General features: G+C 35.9%; 2 protein-coding genes across 5 annotated transcripts in view; both read right to left on the reverse strand.

Annotated features, from left to right (window-relative positions):
- The window catches only part of TRPC1 (transient receptor potential cation channel subfamily C member 1), a 67,989-nt gene extending 67,319 nt beyond the window's left edge, over nt 1-670 (reverse strand). For 2 of the 3 annotated variants that reach the window (XM_061193596.1, XM_061193595.1), the window contains exon 1: nt 7-670. In XM_061193596.1, the coding sequence (XP_061049579.1) occupies nt 7-181 (175 nt within the window). In that variant the 5' untranslated portion in view covers nt 182-670. The remainder of the gene's footprint in view (nt 1-6) is intronic. The other variant, XM_061193597.1, reaches the window with a different exon arrangement.
- Nucleotides 671-4,565: 3,895 nt separating this feature from the next.
- Nucleotides 4,566-27,587, reverse strand: part of PLS1 (plastin 1) — a 99,130-nt gene continuing 76,108 nt past the window's right edge. For both annotated transcript variants that reach the window (XM_061194586.1, XM_061194587.1), the window contains 6 exons: nt 23,063-23,141; nt 19,833-19,947; nt 13,179-13,312; nt 12,611-12,734; nt 5,503-5,627; nt 4,566-5,266 (listed from right to left, as the gene is read on the reverse strand). In XM_061194586.1, coding sequence (XP_061050569.1) covers nt 5,131-5,266; nt 5,503-5,627; nt 12,611-12,734; nt 13,179-13,312; nt 19,833-19,947; nt 23,063-23,141 — 713 coding nt within the window. In that variant the 3' untranslated portion in view covers nt 4,566-5,130. The remainder of the gene's footprint in view (nt 5,267-5,502; nt 5,628-12,610; nt 12,735-13,178; nt 13,313-19,832; nt 19,948-23,062; nt 23,142-27,587) is intronic.

The raw sequence follows: 27,587 nt of genomic DNA on the forward strand, positions 1-27,587 counted from the left end.
TCTCACCCTTGTCGCACGCCAGCAAGAAAAGCTTCTCATTCAGGGTGTTCTCCTCCTTCACCTCCCGCACATCCTTCAGCGCCATCACCTCGTTCGGCGACGAAGAGGAGGATGGGGAGGAAGGCAGGGAGGAGGAGGAGGCGCCCGAAAGGTCCGTGCTCGGATACAGGGCCGCCATCATCGCGGCCCATGAAGGGGGCAGGCCAGGAGACGGGGGCGGGGCCCCCACCAGCCCCGACCCCGACCCCAGCCCCGACCCCCGGCTGGAAAAGGGATGAGTCGTTCCTACGGCCGCCTCGGCGCGCGGCCCGTTGGCCCCGAAGGGCGTCGCCTCCCCACGGAGCCAGCACTCGCCCTCCACCGACAGCCCCAAATTGGTGGCGGCGCATGCGCGGCCCCGGGGCCAGCGCCCCCTCCCCAGCCGCCGGCGCCCGGGCCGAGCAGGTCCGCGCCCGTCCGGGGACGGCAGAGTGGCCCGCGCCAGGGCGGCAGCCGAGCGCGGGGCCGTGCCAGGAGCCGCAGGGGCCGCGCGGGGGGCGGCCCGGCCAGAGAGGAGGACGAAAATCGGTGGGAGAGGAGCTCCAAGAGGCGATTCTGCACCAGCTGGGCTCCAGGGCTGTGGAAACTGCCGACCGAGCTGCGCCCAGAGATGTTCGCGGCTCTCCTCACGTCATCTTCCGCTCGGTGAGAGCGACGACCACGGGGCGGGCTCGGTGGTGGGCGGGACCTGGGGCGGAGGCGGGGTCCGCGAGCGCACCGCCCCGTGGTCGGCTTCCAGCCTCGGAGGAAAAGGCGAATGGCCGGGTGTAGTCTGCACAACCAGGTTGCAGGTTTGAGGTAATTTCCCCAACGTCTCGGGCTGCACACAAGTTAAACATGCAGCGGGGTGGTTCACTGAGCCTCTGATGACTTAACGTTTAGTCGAAATCCCCCCGTGGAATTGTCGAATTATTGCATATTCCTTTGTCCTCTGCCTAAAGCGGAAAGGACAGGGCCCTCGCCACGCCACCAGACCTGTGTTCGTCTGTGTGTAATTATGTTGGGCTAGCTACCCTTGTTTCTAAAACTGTATTAAAAAAAAAAAACAACTCCTTTGTGATATAAAATTGGCATAACATTTCTAGTATCATACATTTATTCGCATGTAACCATTGGATAAGCACATCTTTAGGATCTACTCTACGTCATAGTCCTTACCGCGGTTTCTTGTTCATCTTCACGTTTATAACTCAGATATTAGAAGATGAGTGTTATTTAAGCAAAAGCTAACCGAAGTGCAGTAAGTGCTACTTCCTTGAATTTTTTTTTTTTTTTAAATTAAGCTTGTATTTAAAGCAGATTCTTGCACCTTTAAAAGCTGAGGGAGGAGGACTGGAATTGTATCTCGAATAATTATTGCTTTCCACAGCCAACTGTGCAAAAATCTAAATTGCGCCCATAGTGCTTAGGTTTTTAAGGCAATACATAAATTTACTTGAGTACATGTATTTGAGAGAAATACTTCCTATTCTGTTCAGGTTGATTTGTTCCATCGCTGTCCCGACCAACTCTAACTCCCAAATTTCCTAAATATATCTTTCTCATCATTCACAGTGCTCTTTCGATCTTCTCTAAGAGGCCTTAGGTAGACAAGATTGCCCACCTTTCCAAACATTTTTATGTGTTTACTTCAAAACAGTTATCTATTAAATCATTTTAGCTTTTTCTTTCTTATCTCTAGTAGATCATGTCTGCCCCATTCTCTAATGTTTAATATAGTTCTAAGTTTGTGTATTTAGTGGAATGTCAAAATTGCTCGTTGTAAATCTGTGGCCAGTGAACGGAGTGGTACATATTTGGGTTTATCTGAGTGTGCTTACACACTCTTTGTAGTCCAGTAAAATTTTTTTCTCAGTAGAACAACTCTAACCCGGACCCATCCAAAAGTTCCAGAGTGTTTAAGGGTAAAAATTCAGATGGCTCAGAACTATAGAAACCATTTTAATCTGAAGTTTTTTCAAGCTTCTGGGTTTAGGTGATTCCTTTTCCATAAGGCTCCCACCGGGGCTGGACTGATTTCTTAGATTCAGGCGAATTCCAATTTACTTTAGGAGATAATCCTAGGAGGCATTCCAAAGTATTAGAGGGTTTTTCCTCATTCAAAGTAAGCTAGTGTTGCAACTATATCTTCAGAAGTCTTTTTGAATCATCTCAGATGCAGAATATTCTATCTTGTTTCTCAGATCCTTTTTCATCCAGTGTAAATTGGGGTATTTTAAGATCCTCTATATGATTTATTTTTCATCTGTGATATGGAAACCGATGATAGAGCTATGATGAACATGCAAGATTCAGAAGCATACAAGATTCAGAAGCAGCACGTTACTTAAAGCAACTCACCGAACCTCATATACTGAAGAGCCATCACAACTCCAGTTGTGATGGAGAAGAGAAAATCCAGATTCATATCTAGACCTATAAGTAATAGACCCTGTCTTCATCTCCAAACTCTCTACCTCTCCCTCACTACTTTTAGGCCACATTTGCCTATTTCTTTTCTTAAAATGCCTGCAAGACTCTTCCTGCCTCACAGCCTTTGCACTTGTTCCTTCTACTGAAGTTATCATCTGGCTGCTCCTCCTACCATGCATACCTCAGCCTGACTATCACAACCTTAGAGAGACCTTCCCTGACCCACCCAAACTAAAAGCATCTTCACCCCAGTTCCTAAGTCTCTATCACATTTCCCTATTTTATTTCTTTTAGTGCATTTATCACCATCTACAAATCCTATTTGTTTACTGTCTCTCTTTCTCCACTAGGAAATAAGATTCATGAGGCCAGAAAACTTTGTCTATATTTTTCTCAGCTGAATCCCCAGTGTCTAGTATCATATCCGGATCATAATAGACAAATTTATGTTGATTAACTCAAATTATTTCATCACAAACTAAATTTGTAGTAATCATGTACTTGGTCTTTCCCAAAATTCTTCCTATTAAAGAATCATAGAACCATCTTCACTCCTCCCAAAACAATACATTTTTTGTTGTTGTTTTACTCATTAGTGTAGGAATTGTTCTCTTTTCTTTTCTGGAAAATAAGTTTATGATATATTAATTTCCCAGGTTATATATTTTTCTTTAAATGAAATAAATATTGACACATTTGTACATACACAGAATTTTTATTAAATATATTTTGTGAGTAAAAGAACACTCTAAAGTGCCAAATTTCATGTAAGTCAGATAACTTAGTGAATATAATGGTGAAAAAATCAAGAGGAAACGATTTAAATAATCTCACAAAAGAGCAAGAACATATTTTAATCTTCATGTAAGAAAACAATCGTCAAATGATAAAAGGAAAGGAAATCTCTTTTGTAGAATATATTTCAAAGTTCCACCTGTTGATTTCATTTAAAAAATTCTATTCTAAACACATGAGTAGTCGTACTCTTACCATCACGTATGTTTTAATCCACGGTAGAAGGGGGGTTTAGACTACTCATTCCCAGTGAGATAAAGTGACAGCATTTTTTGTTGCACAGCAGTACTGGTCACTGGCACTAACAGTGGAAGATGAAGGAAGTAAACTTCTGAACTCACTTGTTAGCAGAATCAGTCTACTGCTAAAAAATTCAGACAAAAATAGGTCTGAAGCATAGCTACTGCCAAGGAACGTAAGCATTAACCAAACATTGCCAATTTGAATGAAACTGGGAAAAACGTGAAAATATGTTGAATATTAGCTTTGTGTTACTTTCTACTAAAGATATTCAGTGGGCATATTCTAAATTATTTAGGGCTAGAATATCAAAAATTAGCATGTGTAATATGAAGCTAATAATATGGTATCAACATGTTTTGAGAGCTGTAGCCAGTGTTTGAAGTCAGTTGAAAAGTAACTATATGCACATCCAAAATGAATATTTCTAAAAGAAATCTTCATGTACCAGATAGCTACAAACTGAAAAGTGTTACGCACATAGTGGGAGCACAATAATTACTTAATGTTGGTTAACTGACCAATACAGTCATCCTTCAGTATCCAGAGGACTGGTTCCAGGACCCCCCCAGGGATACCAAAATCTGCAGATGCTCAAATCCTTTATATAAAACAGCTTAGTATTTGCATATAACCTACACACATCCTTGCGTGTACTTTAAATCATCTCTAGATTACTTATACCTAATATACTATGTAAATAGTTGTAAATACAATGTAAATGCTATGGAAATAGTTGCTGGCACTTGGCAAATTAAAGTTTTGCTTTTTGGAACTTTCTGGAATTCTTTTTTTCAAATATCTTTGATCGCCGGTTGGTTGAATCTATGGATGTGGAACCATTGGATATGCATGCATCAGATATGGAGGGTTGACTGTATACATACCATTTAAGAAAACCTGGGTAATTCAGGTGCAAAATATGTATATGTACACACATATTTCTCTAATAACATCTTACCAACATATATATGCTGCATGTCATATTTAAAGCTGTATTACCAAACCAGTACATGTAAAGTATCGATGCAGTTAAAATTAAGTTTTAAGTAAAAAGCTCCTGCTACTTACACAAGAGAATGTACTTTGAAGTTTATTCATGAGTTAGTCCTTATATATAAAAAAGTTTAATGTTAATGAACAATACTTGTCACTTAAAAATTTTAGACAGTATAGAAATTTACAGAAAAGTTAAAGTTTTGGACCACTTCACATAGTTGGAGGAAAAAAATAAAAGGATTAAACTGGATTATGACTTTGAATACATTTATGATCAAAATCAACACACACACAAAATCAAAACACATTTCACAGCAGGACCTGCAGAAAAAGTTTTGCATTGATCATTTCTGAACCATGAAAAAGAATGAATTAGTCTTGTTTTAATGAGACTTTCAGGAAACAATAATTTAATCATAAATATCATCTTGAAAATGAACACACTCTTATCAGTATCGACTGGTAAATTAATTGTCAACAAATCCTAGCTAGTATGAACAGGATATTAAATTCATTAATGATGCATACAACTGTTTTGAGCATACAAATAATCTCTGGTTTTAATACCCACTACATTTCAGAATTCTGTAAACTGTGAGGCATTCAATGTGTTTAATGTGGCAGAAAATCATAATAAATGTTTCATTATTTTATTTTGTTCAGTCCTTTTCCCATTAAGCATGCAAACACTGTCATAACCATCTTGGGTTTCACTTCCACGAGGTCATCAGGTAAGGCATATATCCGGGCACCGATCTTTCGAGCAACTGAAATGGCGTATCTTGAAAAGACAAGAAAAATATCTTGCTATTTGTTTTCACTTAATATATGTTAACAAAAGAATGAAACATTTTGACAAGGTTAACTTTACAAGAAAGTTAAGTTTGTGAGTCTTTAAATCATATACCTCACATAAATTGTACTTAAAACTGTGAATTTTAAAGACATAATAGCCTCACCTGCAAGGATTAAGAACAAAAGAGCCACTATGTTCTAATATAAACCATAAAGGCTTACTTAGCATTGTTCAGCTTGTCCTCATCAGAAAGGTCGTCTCTCTTGATCATTTCTTGACGAACTGCATTTGGTGCAATGGCATCTATTAAATCCAAGACAGGTAAACTAGTGCTAATAGATTTGTCCTAGAAAAGAAAGAATAGATGAATATTCATAAACATCTTTTGTAAATGTCAGACCAGAAGATCATAACCATATAACTAAAAGCAATTTATAAATTTTCATTATACTTAACATTCAGCTATTCTGCAAACAACACACATCACAAACCATTTAAAATATGCTTTTCCTTTCATCCTTACAGAGCTTACAGTATAGAGAATTGTCATCATACCTGGAATAAGGTTTGTGGATGTGACAATTCCTAAAGTATGCTAACTACAGTATCCATTCTGTGAAAAATAAACAACTTTTGAAAGGGAATAGGAGATGAATTTTAAGTGAATAGTTTTGCAAATTCTAGTAACATTCTTCTTCTTAGACCATGGACTCCTAAGCCTTCACTTAATATTTTTCAGAAAGAAAAATTAAAATAATACTGGAAAGGAACTAATATTTATAAAGGCATTATTCTTGTTGCTTTACATGTTCAGTTTGTTTAATCCTAACAGCCTGGTAATAAAGAAATTATAATCTCTCATTTTAAAATGAAGAACATGAAGGTCAGAAAGCTCAAAAGACCTGTTCACACAACCAGTACGTACAGAACCAGTATTTGAACCCGTGACTGTCTGACTCTAACACCCAAGATTCTCTCCACTTTTGAAGTTTCCTCCAAGGCAACTAAAAATGGACAACAAAATTCTAGTGGATAGAACACTGCTACTGAAGTCAGAAATCCTGGTCTGAATTGATTGTACAACTTACCAGCACTTGAACAAATTATTTGTTTTGTCTCTCAGCATGAATAGTAGCAACTGTCACTTGCCTACCCAGAATCCACTCCTTACTACTTTCTCCATCCTACCAGAACCCACATGTTTGCTCTGTATCCATATAGGGACGTGTGCTTCAAGGAAAATTAACCCCATCCACAGCTCCAAGAGCGACCCTGAATTAGTGTAGACCATTTATTCTGCGGGTAAGGTGATAAACTTATTCTTTTTATGTATAGAGCAATACAGTGAATAACAGATATACTAATATCTATGGCATTAAAATTTCATGGGGGAGGGGAATTTAGGAAGAAAATGTCTAAAAGACTCATCAGGCAAACAATAATGAAAAAAGGTTGGAAAAAAGTCTAAAAAAGCCAAAGGGAGGAATCCCATCTGATTGCCACAGTGATTTATTTGGCAATCACTAATTTAAATCACTAATTTAATTTAACTTAATTTAATTTAATTTAATGTGAGGCCCTTACTATCCAGGAAGAGCTATGGAAAGCTAGCAACACCCCCTCCTGAATGTGAATGAGAGGATGAAACCTCTGGCACAACCAGCAGCTATCCAATGAGCAAGAGGAAAACCAACTTTAGAGGAAACCACTTTAGACGGCAAAGCAGAGATGGACAAAAGCTGACTGACATTCCTCAATTACTGGCTCAACCAATCCTAATGTCTACCCTGCCTCTGGATCTTTGCTATTGTTCTGTGCCTTTACTTTTGGTTTAAATCACTTTGAGTTTCTGTTACTTGAAGCCAAAAGCACCCATTCCTAATCACTACAATGGAACTGTCACAGGATTCTTGGGAATATTAAGATAAGTGAAGACATCTAGTACAGTTCCTGGCCAAAAGTGGTTCTTTTTTTTTTTTTTTTTTTAATTTATTTACTTATTTTTGGCTGCATTGGGTCTTCGCTGCGCGCGGGCTTTCTCTAGTTGCGGTGCGCTGGCTTCTCATTGTAGTGGCTTCTTTTGTTGCAGAGCATGGGCTTTAGGCGCATGGGCTTCAGTAGTTGTGGCTCACGGGCTCTAGAGCGCAGGCTCAGTAGTTGTGGCGCACGGGCCTAGTTGCTCTGCGGCATGTGGGATCTTCCCGGACCAGGGCTCTAACCCGTGTCCCCTGCATTGGCAGGCAGATTCTTAACCACCGCGCCACCAGGGAAGCCCCCCAAATGCGGTTCTTAATAAATGTTTGATAAAACAATTTGAAGCCATGTGAAGAGTACAAAGTTCTTTTTGGGGCCATGATCTACTACATTTATTAATTTTAGAAAAATTTATATTCTTCATTTTCAGGAATGTTCATTTTATGAAACAGATTTTTGGGGGTGAAGTAGAAATAGAGGGATAAAAATAATTAGGCTCCTTAAGTCTATATGATCCTGGTAATCCAGATCTGGTTTTTGGGCATCTTTTCTATTTCTGAAAAACTCTCACACATACGTTCTCAATGTGTAGCCTGCAGACCGCCTACATGAAAATCACCTGAGGTGCTTAGTAAAAGCACAAATTAATCCTTGTACTCAAAGTAATGTCAGATTATTTGTGGATGGGGCTAGGAATCTACATTTTTAATAAGCTTTCTAGAAGACTCTAATGCACACCGTTATACTTTCTAAAATTAAAGCTTAACGTGCATGTCATTCTATAATAAATTAAAAATTTCTATGTGCTTACTTTTCATATAATATTTCTATGGTGATTCACAATCAGACAAGTGGCTTAATTGTGCTATATTTTGATTACTTGTTTACATATTTATGAGGGTTTTTTTAAGTTTGGGGAAAATTGTTTTCTTTTTTTTTCAGCTTTATTGAGTTAAAATTGACAAATAAAATTGTAAGATACTTAACGTGTACATCTTGATGATTTGATAAGATCCCTCCCATCTAATTAATTAATACATCCATCACCCTCACTTATGTATGTATTTTGTGTGGTGTGTGTGTGTGAAAACATTTAAGTTCTACTCTCTTAGCAAATCTCAGTTATACAAAAGAGTGTTAACTATAGCCACCATGTTATATATTAGATTCTCAGACCTTATTCATCTTATAGCTGAAAGTTTATACCCTTTTGTGGTATTTTAAATATTTCTTAACTTAGATTTAGGAAACAAGGATTTTTCCACCTATTTCCTTATGATTCACCTTGAGAAAAACTTTTACTGAGTTGAATGAAAAATTTAAGTTTCTAAAGATGATATTGGATCCCTTATCTTCCTGTTTCCAAAAAAACAGGCCTATCTTCCAGCTCCCCTGATTTGCATATTATCAGTGAAAGACATTTTACTGCAAAAAGGGCAGGGGTTATTGTAAAACCCTTGGTTTAGTATATAAATACATTTTCATAATTTTTCTTTCACTTTCCTTAAGTTAATCATATAGAAATTACTTAAGCAAAAAGAATTTCTAGAATATTAAAGACAACTAGTCTAGAGTTTGGCTTGATTTTCTTTTTTTTTTTTTAATATATTTATTTATTTATTTAATTTATTTTTGGCTGCACTGCGTCTTCGTTGATGCACGTGGGCTTTTCTCTAGTTGCGGCGAGGGGGGGCTACTCTTCGTTGTGGTGTGCAGGCTTATTGCTGTGGCTTCTCTTGTTGCGAAGCACGGGCTCTAGGCGCACAGGCTTCAGTAGTTGTGGCACGCGGGCTCAGTAGTTGTGGCGCACGGGCTTAGTTGCTCCACTGCATGTGGGATCTTCCTGGGCCAGGGCTCGAACCTGTGTCTCCTGCATTGGCAGGCGGATTCTTAACCACTGAGCCCCCAGGGAAGCCCTTGATTTTCAAGTTAGTGAGTTGTACCATCTCTTCTCTTAATTTGATATACATAACTAGTAGGACATTCCATTCCATTGTTCCTCCTGTCATTTTTGAAAATAAAAGTGGAAAAACAGTGTTGTGGCCGCCAAAATTCCCTAAAAAAATCACAACAGGAACCTCTCCACGATGCCCTTTATATATTGGCAGTACCAGTAGTGTAGTGTAGTAAGCTCCATTTATTGAGCCCTTAATGCGTGCCAGGTATGACTGAGCTATTTACATGTGTTAACTTATTTAGCTTGACAACAGACCCAGAAGATAGATACTATTAATACCTCCATTTTAAATACGGGGAAACCCAGGCATAGAGAAATTAATAATTTGCCCAAGGTTACATAGATACTCAATGTGAGCCAGAGATAAAATCAGTTTTATTCATCAAGAGATGTAACCCAGCTGTTAGTATAAACTGCTAAGATTTCTGGAAAACACATGCCCTCCTCATACTCCCTATTCTCCTTAGCTGATTTCTGTAGCACTGCTAACACCCCATACTGTGATTCCTGTTTTCTTATTTGCCTCCCTTCCTAAACAGTGAGCTCTTTGAGAGCATTTTGTAGTCACAGCACCTAGCAAAGTACCTGACACGGAGTAAGCTTTGAATATTTATGGAATGAATGAGCAGTATGTCACATAGCTAAGAAGTGGCTAAGCCTGTGTCAAACCCGGGGCCATACAACTCCATAGCTTGGCTTTCAGCCTGCAGTTAGATCTGGATATGAAATCCAGCTTTCTGCTTAATAGTTGATGACAGTGGACAAGGTATTTAACTTTTCTAATGCTCACCTTTTTGCTTATAGAGGTGAGAGAATTAAAAGAAACAACAATGTGTAAAATGCTTAGCATAATGACACATAGGACTCAATAAATGGTAATTATGATTATAGTCATTAGCTGATATACCACCTCCTCATCTTCTTGGTGAGGAAAAATTACTTTGCAACTAAAACGGGTAAATTTGTCTTTTCTAAAATTTCTGGGTACAGCACTGCCTTGATTATGATTAATAGGTTCTTACTAGTACCATTTATCATAGCTTTCAAATATAACACACTGAGTTGGAAAAAACCTCCCCAGCCCAACTATTTTTTAGCATGCACTGCTATATTTCTTATTTATATTCTGTTTAAAGGTTTTATTATCAAGCATATATACATGCCAAGCACTTTTGCAATATGTTTTTACCACCTCAGTTCTAGTAAAACCATAGTCTCAAGTCTGCTTTTCTCTGTGAGCTCTCTCCCTTAAATAGGTTGTGTACTCCCATTTTTCAACTCTCTCTTCTATTCAACTGATCACCAAGCTTGTAATCCTAGTTTTAATATCTCTTTTCATCCAACTCTTCATTTCCTGAAAATTACCTCAAATTCAATAAGCTTAAAACTGAATTCATTGCCTTTTTAGAAAGCAGCTGCACCTCAGACATCCCCATTTTTGTTGTTATCAGTTTTCCAGTTACCTAGGCCCCAAACATCCAGTTTTAACTCCTCTCTCTTTCCTGCGCTTCCCTAAGTCAAGAAGCCAAACCCTACCTGTTCTTTTGCAAATAACTATCCATTCTTAAAGTTCCCAGTGCCCATCTGCCACCCCTACCCAGGATCCTTATCACCTCACACCTTGAGTTCTGCCTCAGCACTTTCCTTGCACTTAACACCACTCTTGCTCCAACCCATCCTGCTCCCTACCTTCAGAACAATATTCCTAAGGTACTGTGCTTACGTTACTCCCCTTATCAATATCCTTTTTAAGGCCAGATTCCTCCACAGTCTTGGTCCAGCCTATATCTTGCACTATATCCCTTAGGAACAATCCTGTCTAGCCAGACTATTTCTCCTAACCTTCTCAGACTTGCCTTTATTCAAGGTGGACCCCCTTCTAGCTTATTATTACCCTCTTGTTTTCCACCAATTCAAATCCTGCTTCCATCTCTGATGCTCAAAGTCCAACTGTCTCCACTAACCATTCAGTTGGAAATGATCAGTTAGATTTTTCCATAATATTAGTTGTATTATTTCTTTGGATTTTAACATTTACCCTGTAGGATTGTTACCTTCTCGGTTATACAAATTTTGTCTTTGAAGTAAATGGCAAACACTGTGAGAGCCAAAATAATTTCTTACATCTTCTTCTTTACCAAAAATGTTACTTAATAGTTAGAGCTCAATAAATATTTATTAATGTGCTTCTAAATATTTTCTCATTGTATTTAATGATATACATGCTTGTTATTTTTCACAAATTAATGTACAAATGTATATAATTTCAGTATAACAATTTTAAAGAGTAACCGTCAATTAGAGAGTTTTATATGTCCCCTTTCCTGTTTTACATTTTAAGTTGTGTTTTATATCTAAAATATATAAAGACAAATCATGGACTAAAAATTCTTTTTTTTTAAAAAAATAAGCAGCAACAAAAACTCAGTGTCATTAGTTCCTTCCAAGATGGAAAAGAAAGAAACACAGTTGAACTAGGACTCAGGCAACATCTCTGTCAACATCCAGCTGTCCGCTTTGGGGCTCAGTTTTCGGTAAAGAACAGAAGATTGAATTTATCAATTTCTGACATTTCTTCTGCTCTACCATGTTGTCAAACATATATAGCAAAGGCAAAGAAGAAAATAAAGATGGTTAGATAACTCTTGGGAGAGCTTAGGGTTTCATCTATTTGCACTCTTATTTCACTAAAAAAAATACAAATTGATGGCTAATTTTTCACATATAATAAAATCACAAACACAAGGTTCACTGAACGAATGTGTACAAGCAGACATGCTTATTTTTAGCTAATATCAGCTTGCATGCAAAAGCAAAACACAATGGAAATGCATGAGAATTAGTCAGTATGTATGTGCAGACTACATTTTGAGTGCTTTATGAATCATCCACAAATGCTCGGAAGTGAGTGTTAAGTGCCATTATGAAGCCAGATGACAAGATTTTGTTTTTCCTACCAGTTTTGTCAATTCCCACTTGAATGAGTTTGGCTGGCTCTGTTATGCCTTGGAAATGATGTCAATACAATTCTGAGACTGCTGCTGGGGAGCACAAAACATTAAAGGTCCTATATAAGCAATGTCTTTTTATCTTTCTTTTTTCATTTGACAATTGGATTTTTGGCTCAATTTCTTTTTTAAGATTAGATTACTGAAGTCCGATAATATTAACCTGCATTTATACTCAATAAGATAACCAGTCAAAAATATAAGAATTCAAACTGAATATTTCTGGTTTACACATGCCAAATAATTAGTATGCCTAAGCTCATCAATTGTGTGTTTCTGAGATACAACATCGATGTAATTCTAAACCTAAACCAATGTAATTCCCAATACAAATTCCTTCTTAAACTTAGTTTCTCCCCCCCCCCAAATTTTTAAATAGCTTTTGATTACCTTGAAGCTGGAAATAAAAGTATTTTTGTTTGCACTTTTAAGAGTCTGATTGACCCATTCAATGATAATTGCATCATTTACTTTTTCACCCTCTCCAAGATCCGATAACACATTCAACGTGTACCTGTAACAGAAGAGATGCATATTTAAGACTGAAAGGGGTAAAATTTGCTCTCACATCATTTATATCAATATTTAGATGAACATTTAAGAAATATTTCAGTTCTAATAAATATTTCTAATTTTAGTCTGGTAAGCTCTAGTACAGAGCTTAGTAATCAGAAACAAAAACTACTATATGGTATTTTTAAAAATTAAAACAACTCCTTACAAAGCAGTGTTTCAGAGGCATTAATAAAAGTAATTGTGTTTCTAGAGATTGACCCACTTTTAAAACAAAATATAATTTATAAAAAATTTATTATCAACAACAAATCATTTAAAAATTAATATATTTCACATTGTATGTTTCTTCTGTGTTTGCTATTCTTCAAAAATAGCTAAAGTTTTAGTTCAGTGACTTGTTGAAGGAAACGGACAGTGATGTCACAAACAAATCAGCCTTTACCTTCTCATCAGCTGCCACACCAGTGCCAGAGTAAGTGTGGAATTCCCTTCATTTAAGTCCTGCCCAGCAATGCCAACCAAGGAGAATTTGGCCTTATTCTTCCCAAGTTTCACTGCATAGTTACAGTTTTCGATCTGTAAATAATAGTAAGTAAACGTTTTGGTATGATACAAATTTTTTAATATATTTCTTAAATATGCCAGCCTAGTTCAGTCATCTGAAAAATAATTATGACGACACTGAAAATTTATATGACAGAATTTCATTTCCTAATACCCAGTGAAATTAAGGAAATAACTATTCCCATTTTATAGCTGAAAATATCAAAGCACTGAGGGGTTAACCTAGATAGAGAAACAACTGGCTGAAAAGTTTAAAGATCCTCTCTTACTCTAAAAGTCTTGACTGTCCAAGATTACACAGCTGATTAGTGGCAAATCTGAGACTAAAAACCCAGTTTTCTGCATTCCATCAATAGAGGTAATCAATGTTGTTTTGTCTACATTTAAAATTAAGGAATAGAGAAATTGTTTCATTAAGAATCTAACTTCATCTCCAATATTCTATATCTAGATCTCACTCATCCTTTAAAATTAAGCTTTTAGCCAATTTTCTTCATCAAAGGATTAAGCTTAACCGTATCATCTGCATCCCTTGATGAACTGCCAATCATGGTTATTTTATAATGCTTATGTACCATCTTATACTTAGCATTTTATGAACTTTCTTTTGCCAACCATACATAAGCTCCTTTTAAAGGGCAAAAACTATAAAGTGTACAAATCTGTATCATACTCTCCCCACCCCTAGCCCAGGACTCAGCACAGTGCCCTGTCTACAGTAAAAATCTGATGAATGAACACCAAGTAAATTATCTACCTACTTCTTTCCAGTGGTATAAGTACAATTAAAATTTTTTTGTCTATCCTGGGCTCTACAGAAATTTATTATCTCCAGTCATCTAGTACTATACTTCTTACCTCAGAACATACATATATAAATGTGTGTATGTACATATATGTACACACATACATATATATATTTACCTTTCCCCCAGTGAAATTGTAAGATCTCATAATATCACCAGTAATAAAAGGTGATTAAATATTTTTTTAGAATAAAGTAAACATTTAGTTAAGAAAAACAGTATAACTGGTTTCTCCTGATTTTCTTTCCCAAGTTAATTAAGGCCACATTAAAAAAACAAGTAAACCTGAGATACAAAGATACACTTTTTTCTAAGGAGAAGAAAATATTTCCAGGAAAGGTGAGAAAAGGACCCCACAATAACAGAATTTGTACAAATTAATGGGTACTGTACTTGCAAAAAGAGAATCCAAATTCCCAGAGGTCAGCCTGTTACAAATAAAAATGCAAGAAGATACTCTGAACCTGCTGTAATATTTGCCTGGTTCCCTTAATAAGTTAAATCAAATCTTTGATATGTATTCATTTTTTTACATGCATGGAGATAATATTCCAAAATTCTCTTTCCTACTAGTCATTTAATATTATAGATTTAGTCTTCCAAATAGAAATATGCACATAATTTAAAAAAATGAATTCCTAATTTATGGAAAATAGCAGAGCCCTGATTATGTAATAGTGTGACCAGGAGAGATAAAAACCAGCATATTTTCCACTGCCACTCATTTGAACAGGACAATTTTCTAGCAAATTGTAATAACCACTCATGTAAAATGTGTTCCAGTGAAGGGCCACCTGTTTTATGGTTAGTTTGACCAAAGTTCCTGAAGGGAATGACGGTGAGAAAGGAGCTCAGGGTTCATAGTCTAGAGGGCTAAGATGTTCATGTGACCAGCAGTGAAAGAGAAACTGGAAATGGATGCTAGCGTAAGGGAAAAGATATGTTCTACTTTTCGGCAACATTTGATTTCAAGTTTGGCAAAATACTTCTAAGATCTGGAGAGGTACCAAACTAGAGAAAGAGTAAGAAATTAGGTTCCTAGAGGTAACCATATTTATGGTAGTACTTAACACTCTAAAAAGGGATCTGCTCCCTGAGGATGTAAATACAGAAAGTTAAGAGCATTAGGCCAAGAACTGAGCCTTGGAAATTCCTAGAGTTGTCGGGCTAAAAGTTTAAGACCCTGTGAAAGGTAAGAATGAATACAAAGCACGAAAAAGTTGCAGAATATAGTCTCATAGAATTAATGGAAGAAATGATTACCAAGCACTTCAAAAGTGAGGCTTAGATCATTTGGAAAATGAGAAAAATTACATAATGGGATACAGAGTTCCAAGAGAAAAGAAATACTGAAGAAATAATGAAGAAAGACTATTCAAGTGGTGCAGCTTTATGAACTTTACAAATGAAGCAAGTGACATCCGCTGATGAATGCCAAAGTCCATAAAATAATTCCCTGGATACCATTTTATGAAAGTACTGCTTCTTTAATTTTAAAACATCTTGAACTTATTTCAGGCCTTGTGTTTCATTCTATAAATAGCTAGTATTTGCTGAAAGGAAGCATTCTACATATGATTGAGACATCTTATAATTAACAAAAAATTCCAGATATAATGAATGAGTGGTTCAGTTTTGTTTTCCTGTTACATGTAAATTGATACAGCCACTATGGAGAACAGTATGGAGGTTCCTTAAAAAACTAAAAATAGAACTACCATACGATCCAGCAATCCCACTACTGGACATATACCCTGAGAAAACCATAATTCAAAAAGAGTCATGCACAGGGAGATCAGCTCGGTGCTTTGTGACCACCTAGAGGGGTGGGATAGGGAGGGAGATGCAAGAGGGAGGAGAAATGGGGATATATGTATATGTATAGCTGATTCACTTTGTTATAAAGCAGAAACTAACACACCATTGTAAAGCAATTATACTCCAATAAAGATGTTAAAAAAAAAAAACAAACCTATGTGAAATTAGCTAATGAAATTTCCTGAATTCTACTCCCCTGAGAATTATAGGCATATCAAATAAAATATAAAATGTAGACAGTCCAACCACTAGAAATACTGAAAAATATGAATATATATATATAAATCTCTTGTAATTATACTACCCATTTAATTACTTTAATATTATGATGCCTTTCTTTTTTGTCATCTTTCAAAAAATAGGGCTTTTTAAAAAATCTTGAAGTCTATAAATACATACATATTCTAGGGATCTGGAGGACGAAGTCCTTTTTGAATGCGTGTGTGTGTGCACGTGTGTGTGTGCATGCGTGTGTGCATGTGTGTGCGTGTGTGTGTGTTTTAAACAAATTAGGTTCATATGTATATATACAATTTTGTATCCTCATTTCCATGTCATTATTACTAAAACACGAAAAACTCTATTTTTTAATAGTACATTTTACTTCATTTTAGGGTGTATCCCAATTTATTACCCCTTTGTTGAACAACTAAGTTGTTTTTTTTTGTTCTATAAACATTGCTATGATGAGCATTTTGGCACACAACTTCTTGTCTGACTTTCTGATTATTTCATCAGGATAGATAATAAGTGAAATTATTAAGTCAAAGGACTTTTTGAAGATTATTGATATGTATTACTAAACTGTTCTAGAAAGGTTACACGAATGAACACTCCCTCTAACATTGAATGCAGTGCAATCCACTTGTTTCTTAAATTGCATTTCTTTATTGTGGGTGAAAAGTTTTTCATGTGTATATTATCCATCATTATTTCTTTTTCTGTGACTTTTTTCACTCATATTGTTCACTCTCCCATTTTGCTATTACAATTTTAGTAATAGTAATCGAGTTTTAGTAATTGACTCATATGAACTATTTATATGTTAAGGATATTAACCATTTGTCGTTTTGTTGCAAATGTTTCCAAGTTTGTTTTTATTTGCTTTTTAATTTTGTTTATGGTGTTTATTTTTGCATACAGAAGTTTTAAATTTATATGTATCTACTGTATCAATTTTTTCCTTTGTAATTTATCACTCTAAGAGTAGATTATCACTCACTTCTGTTTTATTAAACATTTACCCCTTTACTTTCATTCCATTGGAATTTATTTTGGTGGATGACACATGGTGAAAATTGCTCTTTTCCCTAACAAAATAGTTAACCAGTTGTTCTGGCATCATGTTTTGGACGATCCTTTCTTTCCCTACTAAATTTAGTAAGCACCTTGTCATATATTAAGTTCTTATATTCTAGGATAGGTTTCTAGGCTACTCTATTTCATTCCATTCTTATATACCTATTAAACTATTTCAATTACTTTAGCTTTATAAGTTTTTTATATTTTCTAACAGCTCCTCCCTCAATATTCTTGGAAAATGTTCTTGATGATTTAGGCCTATTTCTTCTCCAATGGAACTTTAGAATTACTTTGTAAATCCCATCCCCCAACACACACACACAAACACACACACACACACACGCCCACATATACATAAAAGGAGACTTCTTCTAATTCTAACTGGAATTATTTTCCATCTGTAAGTTAATTTGCAAGAATTTTATAATATTTAGTCTTTCTATCCAGGAATATGGTTATATTTCCATTTATTCCACTAGAGATAGTTATTAAGTCATATGACTGCAGGTTGATTTCACAGTAGCCATATTGATAAGTTATAACAATTTGAGTCCATTAATTTGTATTATATATTTAAATTATACACATCATTTATTTTATTTTATTATTATTATTTTTTTGGCTGTGCCACACGGCTTACAGGATCTCAGTACCCCAACCAGGGATTGAATCCAGGCCACGGCAGTGAAAACCCAGAATCCTAACCACTGTGCCACCAGGGAACTCCCATATACACATCATTTTAAATGAAATGATAAAGTTAAATGAAAGATTCCATATATGTGCGTTAGCATACAGTATTTGTTTTTCTCCTTCTGACTAACTTCACTCTGTATGACAGACTCTAGGTCCATCCACCTCATTACAAATAACTCAATTTTGTTCCTTTTTATGGCTGAGTAATATTCCATTGTATATATGTGCCACATCTGCCCCATCTTCTTTATCCATTCATCTGTCGATGGACACTTAGGTTGCTTCCATGTCCTGGCTATTGTAAATAGTGCTGCAATGAACATTGGGGTGCATGTGTCTTTTTGAATTATGGTTTTCTCAGGGTATATGCCCAGTAGTGGGATTGCTGGGCCGTATGGTAGTTCTATTTTTAGTTTTTTAAGGAACCTCCATACTGTTCTCCATAGTGGCTGTATCAATTTATGCTCCCACTAACAGTGCAGGAGGGTTCCCTTTTCTCCATATCCTCTCCAGTCAGTACTGATGAACCTAGTGGCAGGGCAGGAATAAAGACGCAGACGTAGAAAAAGGACTCGAGGACACAGTGGGGGAAGGGGAAGCTGGGACGAAGTGAGAGAGTGGCATGGACGTATATACACTACCAAATATAAAATTGATAGCTAGTGGGAAGCTGCTGCATAGCACAGGGAGATCAGCTCGGTGCTTTGTGACCACCTACAGGGGTGGGATAGGGAGGGTGGGAGGGAGACGCAAGAGGGAGGGGACATGGGGATATATGTATACATATAGCTGATTCACTTTGTTGTACAGCAGAAACTAACACAACATTGTAAAGCAATTATACTCCAATAAAGATATTTAAAAATAAATAAATAAATCATCTACTTCTTAAAAAAAAAAAGTTAAATGAAAGTATAAAAATTTTAAAGTCCTACATACTTTTACTTTATAAAGCAAATGAACCTGATATAGAAGGTAGAAAGGAAAAGTTGAATATTAAACCAGCAATTCAACAGAACAAGCAGGTACACCAAGGACACCACAGATCCCCTATTTGAGGAAGGAGAATATTGGAGACAAGCACTTCCTTTACCATTCATCTGCCAGCTATTCTCCCACCAACTGTAATCAAGTCACTGTCCTGCTCAGAAACGTTTAACGGCTTCCCAGTGCTTGCAGCTTAAAACCCAAACTCTTTAATCTGACATTCAAGGCTCTCAACATCTGGCTTCAGTTCAAATTTTTGGCATTCACACTCACTTCTTACCTATCAGAAACCTCTGCTATAGCCAAACTATTCTTCCTAATCGTTAGCCCCCTCTCCAGTCTCCTTCTGCCAAAATTCCATCCATTTCTCAGAGTATAACTCAAGACTACCTCCTGCATGAAGCCTCTGATAAGTGCAGCCTGTGGCTTTTTCTTCCTTAAAACTGATAATATTCACTTTTGCATACACTGTACTGTATTGTAGTTATTTACACACATATCTCATTTCTTTACGGTTTCCTAAGGGCCAACTCCATGCCTTTTACTATTTTATATCCTGACATTGCACTGTACAGGTCATAGTTAGTCAATAAATATTTGTTGAAAAATATTAACAAATAACCAGTGAAGATCTGCAAGTTCTGGTGATTATAAAATAGGAATTCATTTATGATACATCTCAAAGAACATTAAGTATCACAACTTGCTAAAGATAAAAACAGTTATATACAGTATCTGACTCGGGGGGACTGCCTGCATTTTTCCAAACATTAAAGCTCACTTGTAAAAAGGCTATTAAGCTTAACACATTTTGGGTTGAATCTGTGGGGACAGACCACACTTTACTAAGCTTTATGAAACTCTAAATCCTCTGTTTTCTATCTGAACAATAATAAAATATCCATAGTCATTATTTCATTCACCTTCTTCATGTTCCCTCCAAGAGCAGGATACGGAGGTTTGTTGACATGGCTCCAATCGACTGGCACGCGGATCATTTCGTAGAGCTGAAAGATGACTAAAGCATCTGCAAGGTCACTAAGACAGGAGGAAAAGAAAATGAAGGAGAGGAAATGTTGGTACTACCTGATTCTATTAAGCGCACTGGAGATGGGCTTATATCTATAAAAATACAACAGGGTCATTTAATGCTCAAAGAATGGCAGGCAGAACAGATCATTTGACCCAAAAATTCTAATCTAGGAATCTGTCCAAATTTTTTTCATAAATGTTTACAAAGATATATGTACAAGGATATTCACTCCCAGAGTATTTATTAATTTGCAAACAATCTAAAGGCCTGGCAGTAGGGGCTGTTGAATAAATTATCCATACCATGGATTCCTGGGCCACCATAAGACACAATAAGGTAGATCTCTATGTACTAACATGAAAAGCTTTACACAACATATTACGTTTAAAAAAGCAAGAGGCAGAACACTGCATACAGTTTATTACCTATTAAAAATATTTTCAAAATTAGTAGTATTTAAATACCTCTGTGTGATATGGACTGTTAATAGCAATTACCTCTGGTCAGGAAAAAAAGGAATATGGGAGGAGTAAAAAGGGATTATCATATTTTATTTTGTTCTACTTAACGTACATACTTCCTGAAGCTTGTGCAGTGAGAATGAGTTCATCTATTACTTATGTATTATGGTTTTTAAAACTTTTAAAAAATAATTATATAAAAATCACAATAGCTACTCAGTAGGAAGCTGTTCATGTTAAATAGCGAGCATTAAGAGGAAGGAATTTATGAGCAAGTAGGAGTTACTGAAGTAATAATACTACTACTTTGTATTCAGAAAAACACATTCTTCCGAGGTGCGCAGAGTATGTCTGTTGAGGCTGTTTTCAATTCTGTACGCTAAGGACATAATGCAACAGTGATTGATTTTTTTAATTGCTAGCTCTGTGATGAATTACCTGACTTTTCTCCCTCGACAGCTTGTTCATTGAGTTATGTTTTGCTAAGGTTCATATTAAAGTTACTTTGCATCTCTGAGCACACACCATGTGACCGTGAAGGGGGCTGGACCCTGTGCTGAGTGAAGGAGGGAGAAAGTCCTCCTTTGAATGAAGGTAATTAAGAGCTAAGTTATCTATCAGCACATGGAGAACTTTGTATGAAAAATAAATCACTGAAGTAGTTGTATAGGTTTTGAAATCTCATCTATTTCATGAATTTTTTCTTTTTTACTCTAAAGGAATTCATTCTTATTTCTATGTAGTATGGTTTATTACTCATGTCTTGCAAATAGGGAAACTGATGCCCAGAGAGTTAAAATGATTTCCAGAGAGTTTAAGATGTGCTCCAGAACCAACTTGTCATAGAAAAATTCTAGGACTAGTAGTTCTTAAAATATATTTAATAACCTGTTGAGAGGAGAGAATTTTCAGTTAAAATCAATCTAAATTTTTATTTTGCTTTGGTCTGGGTTTGGTTTGGTATATGTAGGTGGGGAGCTAAAATCACTTAGAGGTGGGTTTAGAAATATGAGCCAGACACAAATTCATGGACACGTAGTTCTGGTGCCAACTAGACCTCTGGTTATTGTTTTTCTATATCCCGATGGTTCTTTTTAAGGTTATGTTATTTTTGAGAATTTTCTGAATTCCCTTTCCCCCTCCAAAAGTTACATACACCCAGAAGCCCTGTGCTAGCAGTTTAGGATCTAAATAACTAAAAATAATCTTTAGCTAAAAAAATTTGGTCAGTTCTTCTCCACTGTCAACCACAGAGAACTCTAGTGTTCCTGACATTTATGAAGTTACCATGAAGTTTCAACAAAGCCTAATCCCCTAGTTTTAAATTTATTTCTTAATTTAAAAAGAAAATACATGCTCATTGTAAACAAAACAAAACAAAAAAACCCCATATTTAAGTTACTAAGTTTGAAAATAAAAGTCTCCTCATTACCCTACCCTCTCTAGGTTGCATACAGTTTGGTATTCATCCCTCCAGATTTTTCAAAAATTCATATACACATATGTATATACTCAATTTTAAGATAATAATGATATCATGGTAGCCCTATTATTAGTTTCTCTCAATTATATATCATAGACATTCTTTCAAATGAGTCCATAAAGATCTAACCCCTCTTTACCTTCAGCATTTGAGTCCTTTACTGCCCTGCTACTATAACAGAAGTTCCAGATAGAACAGAAGTTCTAAATACGTATATCTCTTGTCATCTAGCTAGGATTTACACACTCCTATTAAAGACTTTATTAAATTAAGTCTGTCACATCAACGCTAGTTACCAGAATCAGGCAATACCGGTTTTAAAGACTATTTTGAATATACACCAAGAAATAACTGCACCATAAATCTCAGCCAGTGAACGTGGTCTTTTGTGGAATTAATCTTCAGTTCATATTTTAAATAATAATGAGTTTCCTTGGTGTGTAAATTATTAATAGGTTTAGTTAATTAGACCTTTTTCCTAAAAAATATACAATTAGCTGAAGTTGAGTTCTTTTGCATTTTTAAGGCATGCTGGTAGATCTTATTATAAAGAGAGAAGGAAGGTTTCCTCTCATCTACACCTAGAAAGACACATTGTTAGCACTACCAGAGAGCACAGAAAATGATTCAATAAAATATTTTCTTAGTCCTACCAATGTTAATAACATGTCATTTTTAAACAAGAAAGAACAAAATAAACAAGTACTCAGGGAAACCAAGTTACTTCTACAAATTAGAAAAAATATGCTGAACAAATTATGGGACAGTTGAAGTTTTGGGCAAAAATAAATAGAAAGAATATGAATTATAATGAAAAATACTGATAAAATGGTAAGAGCAATTTATAAAATATTACTGTTCTTCTAATCTGTTAAAGTTGAAATAATTTATTATTTTCCTGATTAGTAATTATAAAAAAGCGAGATGAACTGATTATCTTTACTAAATTGGTTATTTATATCATCACAAATTATAACTATTATCATAATCTTATCTTTTCAAATAATACTTTTCTTTTAAAATCTAGTGTATTGCCAATCCCCAGCATTCTGATACTCTAAATGTTGGCTAAAATTCTTGAGATTTTTAGAAAATGTTCTCTTGTAAACATACCTACAATTTGAAACTAGAAAAGTTGGACCCTGGCCATAAAGCTGAATCACCTAAAATATTTACCTGTACAAATGATTAACATATGGGTTGACTCCCAAGGAATTCATCCAGTTCCGAAATGTCCTCTCTTCCTTGCTTTCTCCTAGAGTAGACACAAGTTCACACTGATGATTCAGGACAAAAGAAATCAAGAACTATATTTTAAACCATTGTGGCAGGTACAAACTGGCCATACATACTTTGTCATGGTTCCTACGATACTACAATCTTTTTAGGGGGAAAAATCTCCTACTGCCAAAGTCCTTGTTTTCCCTGTCTAGAAAGCCTCCATTTGCTTTCTAAATGTCTCCATCTAGAATCCCTTATTTGATGTCTGTGAATTACTGAGCCATGGGTTTCTCTGTTCAGAAAAGTAACACATAAACTTATGTGGTCCTATCTGTAGTTAATGATTACATGCAAAAGGGATTAGCTAAAAATTAATAAAGCAGCCTTTTAAGGTAGCATTAGCACATTAAACAAAAATAGAAAAGCTATACCTTCCCCAATGCAGTATCTCTAAATTTGTACAGATTATGGTTTTACACAGGAAAAGTGTCTGAGCACACAAACCTGCATTTTAATCACACCAAACAGCAATGAAGGGGAGAGGTAATATAAAAACAAGCAACGAGGAGCTATAACTATTTTACAGGCTTCCTGAGTTATTTTAGATTGTCCCTACTGAAAATACATAAGGGACACAGTCCCCATTCAGAGTGCGAAGAGAAAGACACATTTCATCATAGTAAGTCACTAGACCTCAAAGATCACCTCAAGAAGAAACTCCTGCAGGCACTATTTTTGAACCTGTGATTACCTACGCTCCCTGAGCAGTCCCTTCACAGCAGTGCTTACCCCATCCATAAGGGAAATGTGGGCTCTGGTGTGCCACAAAGTGGGCAGAGAGAGATGGGGGCTCTTTTTGCCACGTCTGCTTTCTGGTCATCCCCTGGATTGCAGACTGTCCTAAGTGACCATCTATAAATATTATTGTTTGTTTTTCAGCCAAGTTAGGAGACAATGGAATGGCCTTGCCTACACCTCATCACCAGACTCTTGAAAATTTGAAACATTTACACTTCTCACCACTTCTAAGCCACAGGCAAGTCCAGGTCACCATCTGGACTTTGGCTCATGTGGGATCCCCAGGGCAATTTGGCACATTTAACCACCTGAGCTCCAGGGGCCCAGTCCTATGCAGTCATCCCTGCAGTCATCTTCAGACTGAGTGCCACACATAGTGTACACCTGCAACCCAGAACAGAAATCCAAACCTTGTAAAATCTAAAAGATTCTGTTTTTTTGGGCCGACTGTTCAGGAAATAATCTGCCCCCTGTATGTTCATGTGGTTTTCAATACCATTACCTAAAGGCTTTCCCAGAATCTGCTTTAATTCTTGTTCTATTCAATTACATAGCCATATAATTTCTTGCTTAAATTTTGTTCCCTCTGGTCTGTAAAAGGTAACTGATCAGTCTGTTGTATCTGCCACTGCCATTTTATAATACATAACTGATATGAGAACCTTTTTAAAAAGAACCAAGTTAAATACTCCCAGAACCCATGCTTGCCTTGTTTTAGGAGTTATTAAATAGGTTCAAATTAACTACCTGAACTTTCCTGGAAGTGACATAAATATAACCATACTATGATCAACAGCTTGATGCATGTGACTTGGGTTCACCTTTTAGTTGTTTCTCTATTACATTCTATTATTTTGCTATGTATATAAATTTTTTTTCTAGTAATTAGAGAATTTTTACATTATTTCCATCTAGGAAAATCCAAATTATGTTTTAAGATTACAAACATCGATAGTGTATAACAATAATTTAATTTTTACTTAAAATAATATGCAATTTCTGCTGAACCTGATGATAAAAGACATTAAAGTTGTATTTTGACTGAGTTCTGAAACTATTACAAACTTCAGTGTTTCCTATTTCTTCCTATTGTTCTAAACTAATTATATCATTATTTTAATTTTTGATACCTGGAAAGTAAAACAGATTTTATAAGTGAGCATTTATTTATCTAATACCATTTCAAATTGTCTCGGTAAATAAATGCTAAAAGCCAGAAGCACTATGCATTTGCGCAAGAGCCATGATAAAGCATTACAAAAACATATGTATTCCGGACTGGAAATGTTGTCTGGATTTCAGACAACTGAAGCCATCTTCGAGGTAAAATCTTAATTGCTGACATAAAAGAGAGAAAGAACCATAAAACATTCTTTTCATGTTCAGGGCCAAACTGACACTGCAATTGATAAAAGTTTCAGAGAAAATAAAAAATATATTAAAAGTAGGCTACTAAGAGGAAAGAAAAGGAACATGTATTGAACACTCACTACATGTGCTAATTGATGTATTAAGTGTTTCCCTCTTCCCGACCCAAACATTATTGAGCACATACTGTATGCTAAACTCATTCATTCATGAAAGGTCATTTTAACTTGCTCTGGAATTCTTCAAAATAAGTATTATTAGTCCTGTTTTATATATGAGAAAACCAAGGCTCACAAAGGTCACTCAGTTATTAAATGGTGGTGCCGTGATTTGGACAAAGTCTAATTCCATGGTCTCTGTATTTTCTATCACCACAAATGAATTCTGAGATTGTCTCTCTATATGTAGCCCACATATTTGGCTCAATTTAATATAAAGATTTAATATTTAACTGGACTTTTAATTTTCTTTAATTCCATACAGATAAAATTCTTTGCCAATGAGGACATACTAATATATGAATATGGGATGTGATAAGGTCAAGCTTCAAATTTCATAAGGCTCTACAAAAACAAATGTACAGAGGAAAAAATTCCAATGACAGTCAAAGTCAGATTCATTTTTGGCAGATGTATCAGGACATACATATGTTCTAAGTAAAGATGACTGATAAATATTTCCCACAGTATCTTTTTACATAAATAAATACTAATGGAAATATTTAGCAATCCTATTCACACTGAAAAATTCCAAAAGCATGCTGAACACTAGCAAAAGAATTCAAACGTGACAAATAGGAGAGCGAGCAAGTTGGAAAAGGTATCTAGCAAGAATTCAGTGACTATAAAAAGCAGATCATTTTTAATATGCCACTCTAAACAATGCCTTCTACTGTAAGACACAGAGGAAACTTGAAATTTCCCAGACCGATAAAAACACAGCAGTCTCCCTTTTTAATTTTTTAAAAGTTCCAATCCCTCACCCTAAATTTCTCTGCTGAAAAATCAACATTTTTTAACCTATCTTACCTCTCAGTTACATATCTATGTAGAGAACACAATCTTTATTTTACTGAACTTCTGAAAGAGTGAATTAATCATATTCCTCAAAGAACATATTTGTTAAATCTGAAACTTCTTTCATTAATCAAAAAGCTGTAATCATAAAGTGACCAGGACCTTGGAACTCTGGTTGTGGCAGTCAAAGAGAAAAAGACGATGAAGCTGATTTCTCACTCTGTCTTACTGGGGAAGAAGGGAAGAAGGTGGGTGATGTGAGAGAATGAACAACACTGCAGTATCAAGTTCTCCCCACCAGGAAGAATCCTCACCTGAGGACCAGCTTCTCCAAACCAGGGCAACCATGAAGACTATTTTAGGAGTGGCCCTAACCTCTGACAACTGCCACCACTGCTGCCACTGTTTTTACTCTTAGTGCTGGTACTAATGTGGGTTTTAGTACGCATGTGAGTGAGTGTGAGGATGGCAGAAGAAAAGGAGAGAGGCTGAAACAGATAAGGAGAAAGAACTAGACACTGAGAATGTTTTTGTCATTATGATGATTCATATATTGTAAGCTTCAATGACATTTAGTAAATGTAATGTAGCTAAGTAATACAAAATGATCTATGTTATAGAATCTAAACAGATCCTGCCAAAGATTACTTAAGATAAAAGATAAGTTTGTTTATTCACAGCAGAGGGATAAAGGCTTTACATCAAATCATGAAATCCAGTTGTCAAAATTGATTTCTAATGTGTTAACAACTACACTATTCCATCATTATAGAAGGCAAATTAGGTGGAGAGTTTACATAATCAAGTCTTGCTCTGCTATTCTAATTAGGTTTCATTTGTGTTTCTTGCTTGTCATCATTCATTCTTTAGGCATATTAAGACAGAAAAAAAAAAACCACAACATGAACAATGCAAAAAATAAATGTCAACCCAGACAGAAAGAATAAATGGTACTAATAAAAAGAACATTCAGAATGAATATATTTATAGAGTATAGAAAAGTACTAAATACAGTACCTACATTAGGAGGGGTCAAATCTGCATTTCATGAAGCAAAACAGGAAAGTATTATAAATTATGAGACAGATAACAATAGCCCACACACAAGACAAGTAATGAATATTATAAATTTTTTCATGTACACTAAACACATTAAAAAGAGAACAATACTGGAGTCAAACTGTAGCTTTCAAAGGAGAAAAAAGCTACAAATAATTATTTTTTCCAATAGCTATAATTCATTGTCCATATTGGTGGTGTAATTATGTTATGTGGTCATTTAAGAGAACGTTTTAAAT

Source organism: Eubalaena glacialis, chromosome 6 (assembly GCF_028564815.1).
Source record: "Eubalaena glacialis isolate mEubGla1 chromosome 6, mEubGla1.1.hap2.+ XY, whole genome shotgun sequence".
NCBI lineage: Eukaryota > Metazoa > Chordata > Mammalia > Artiodactyla > Balaenidae > Eubalaena > Eubalaena glacialis.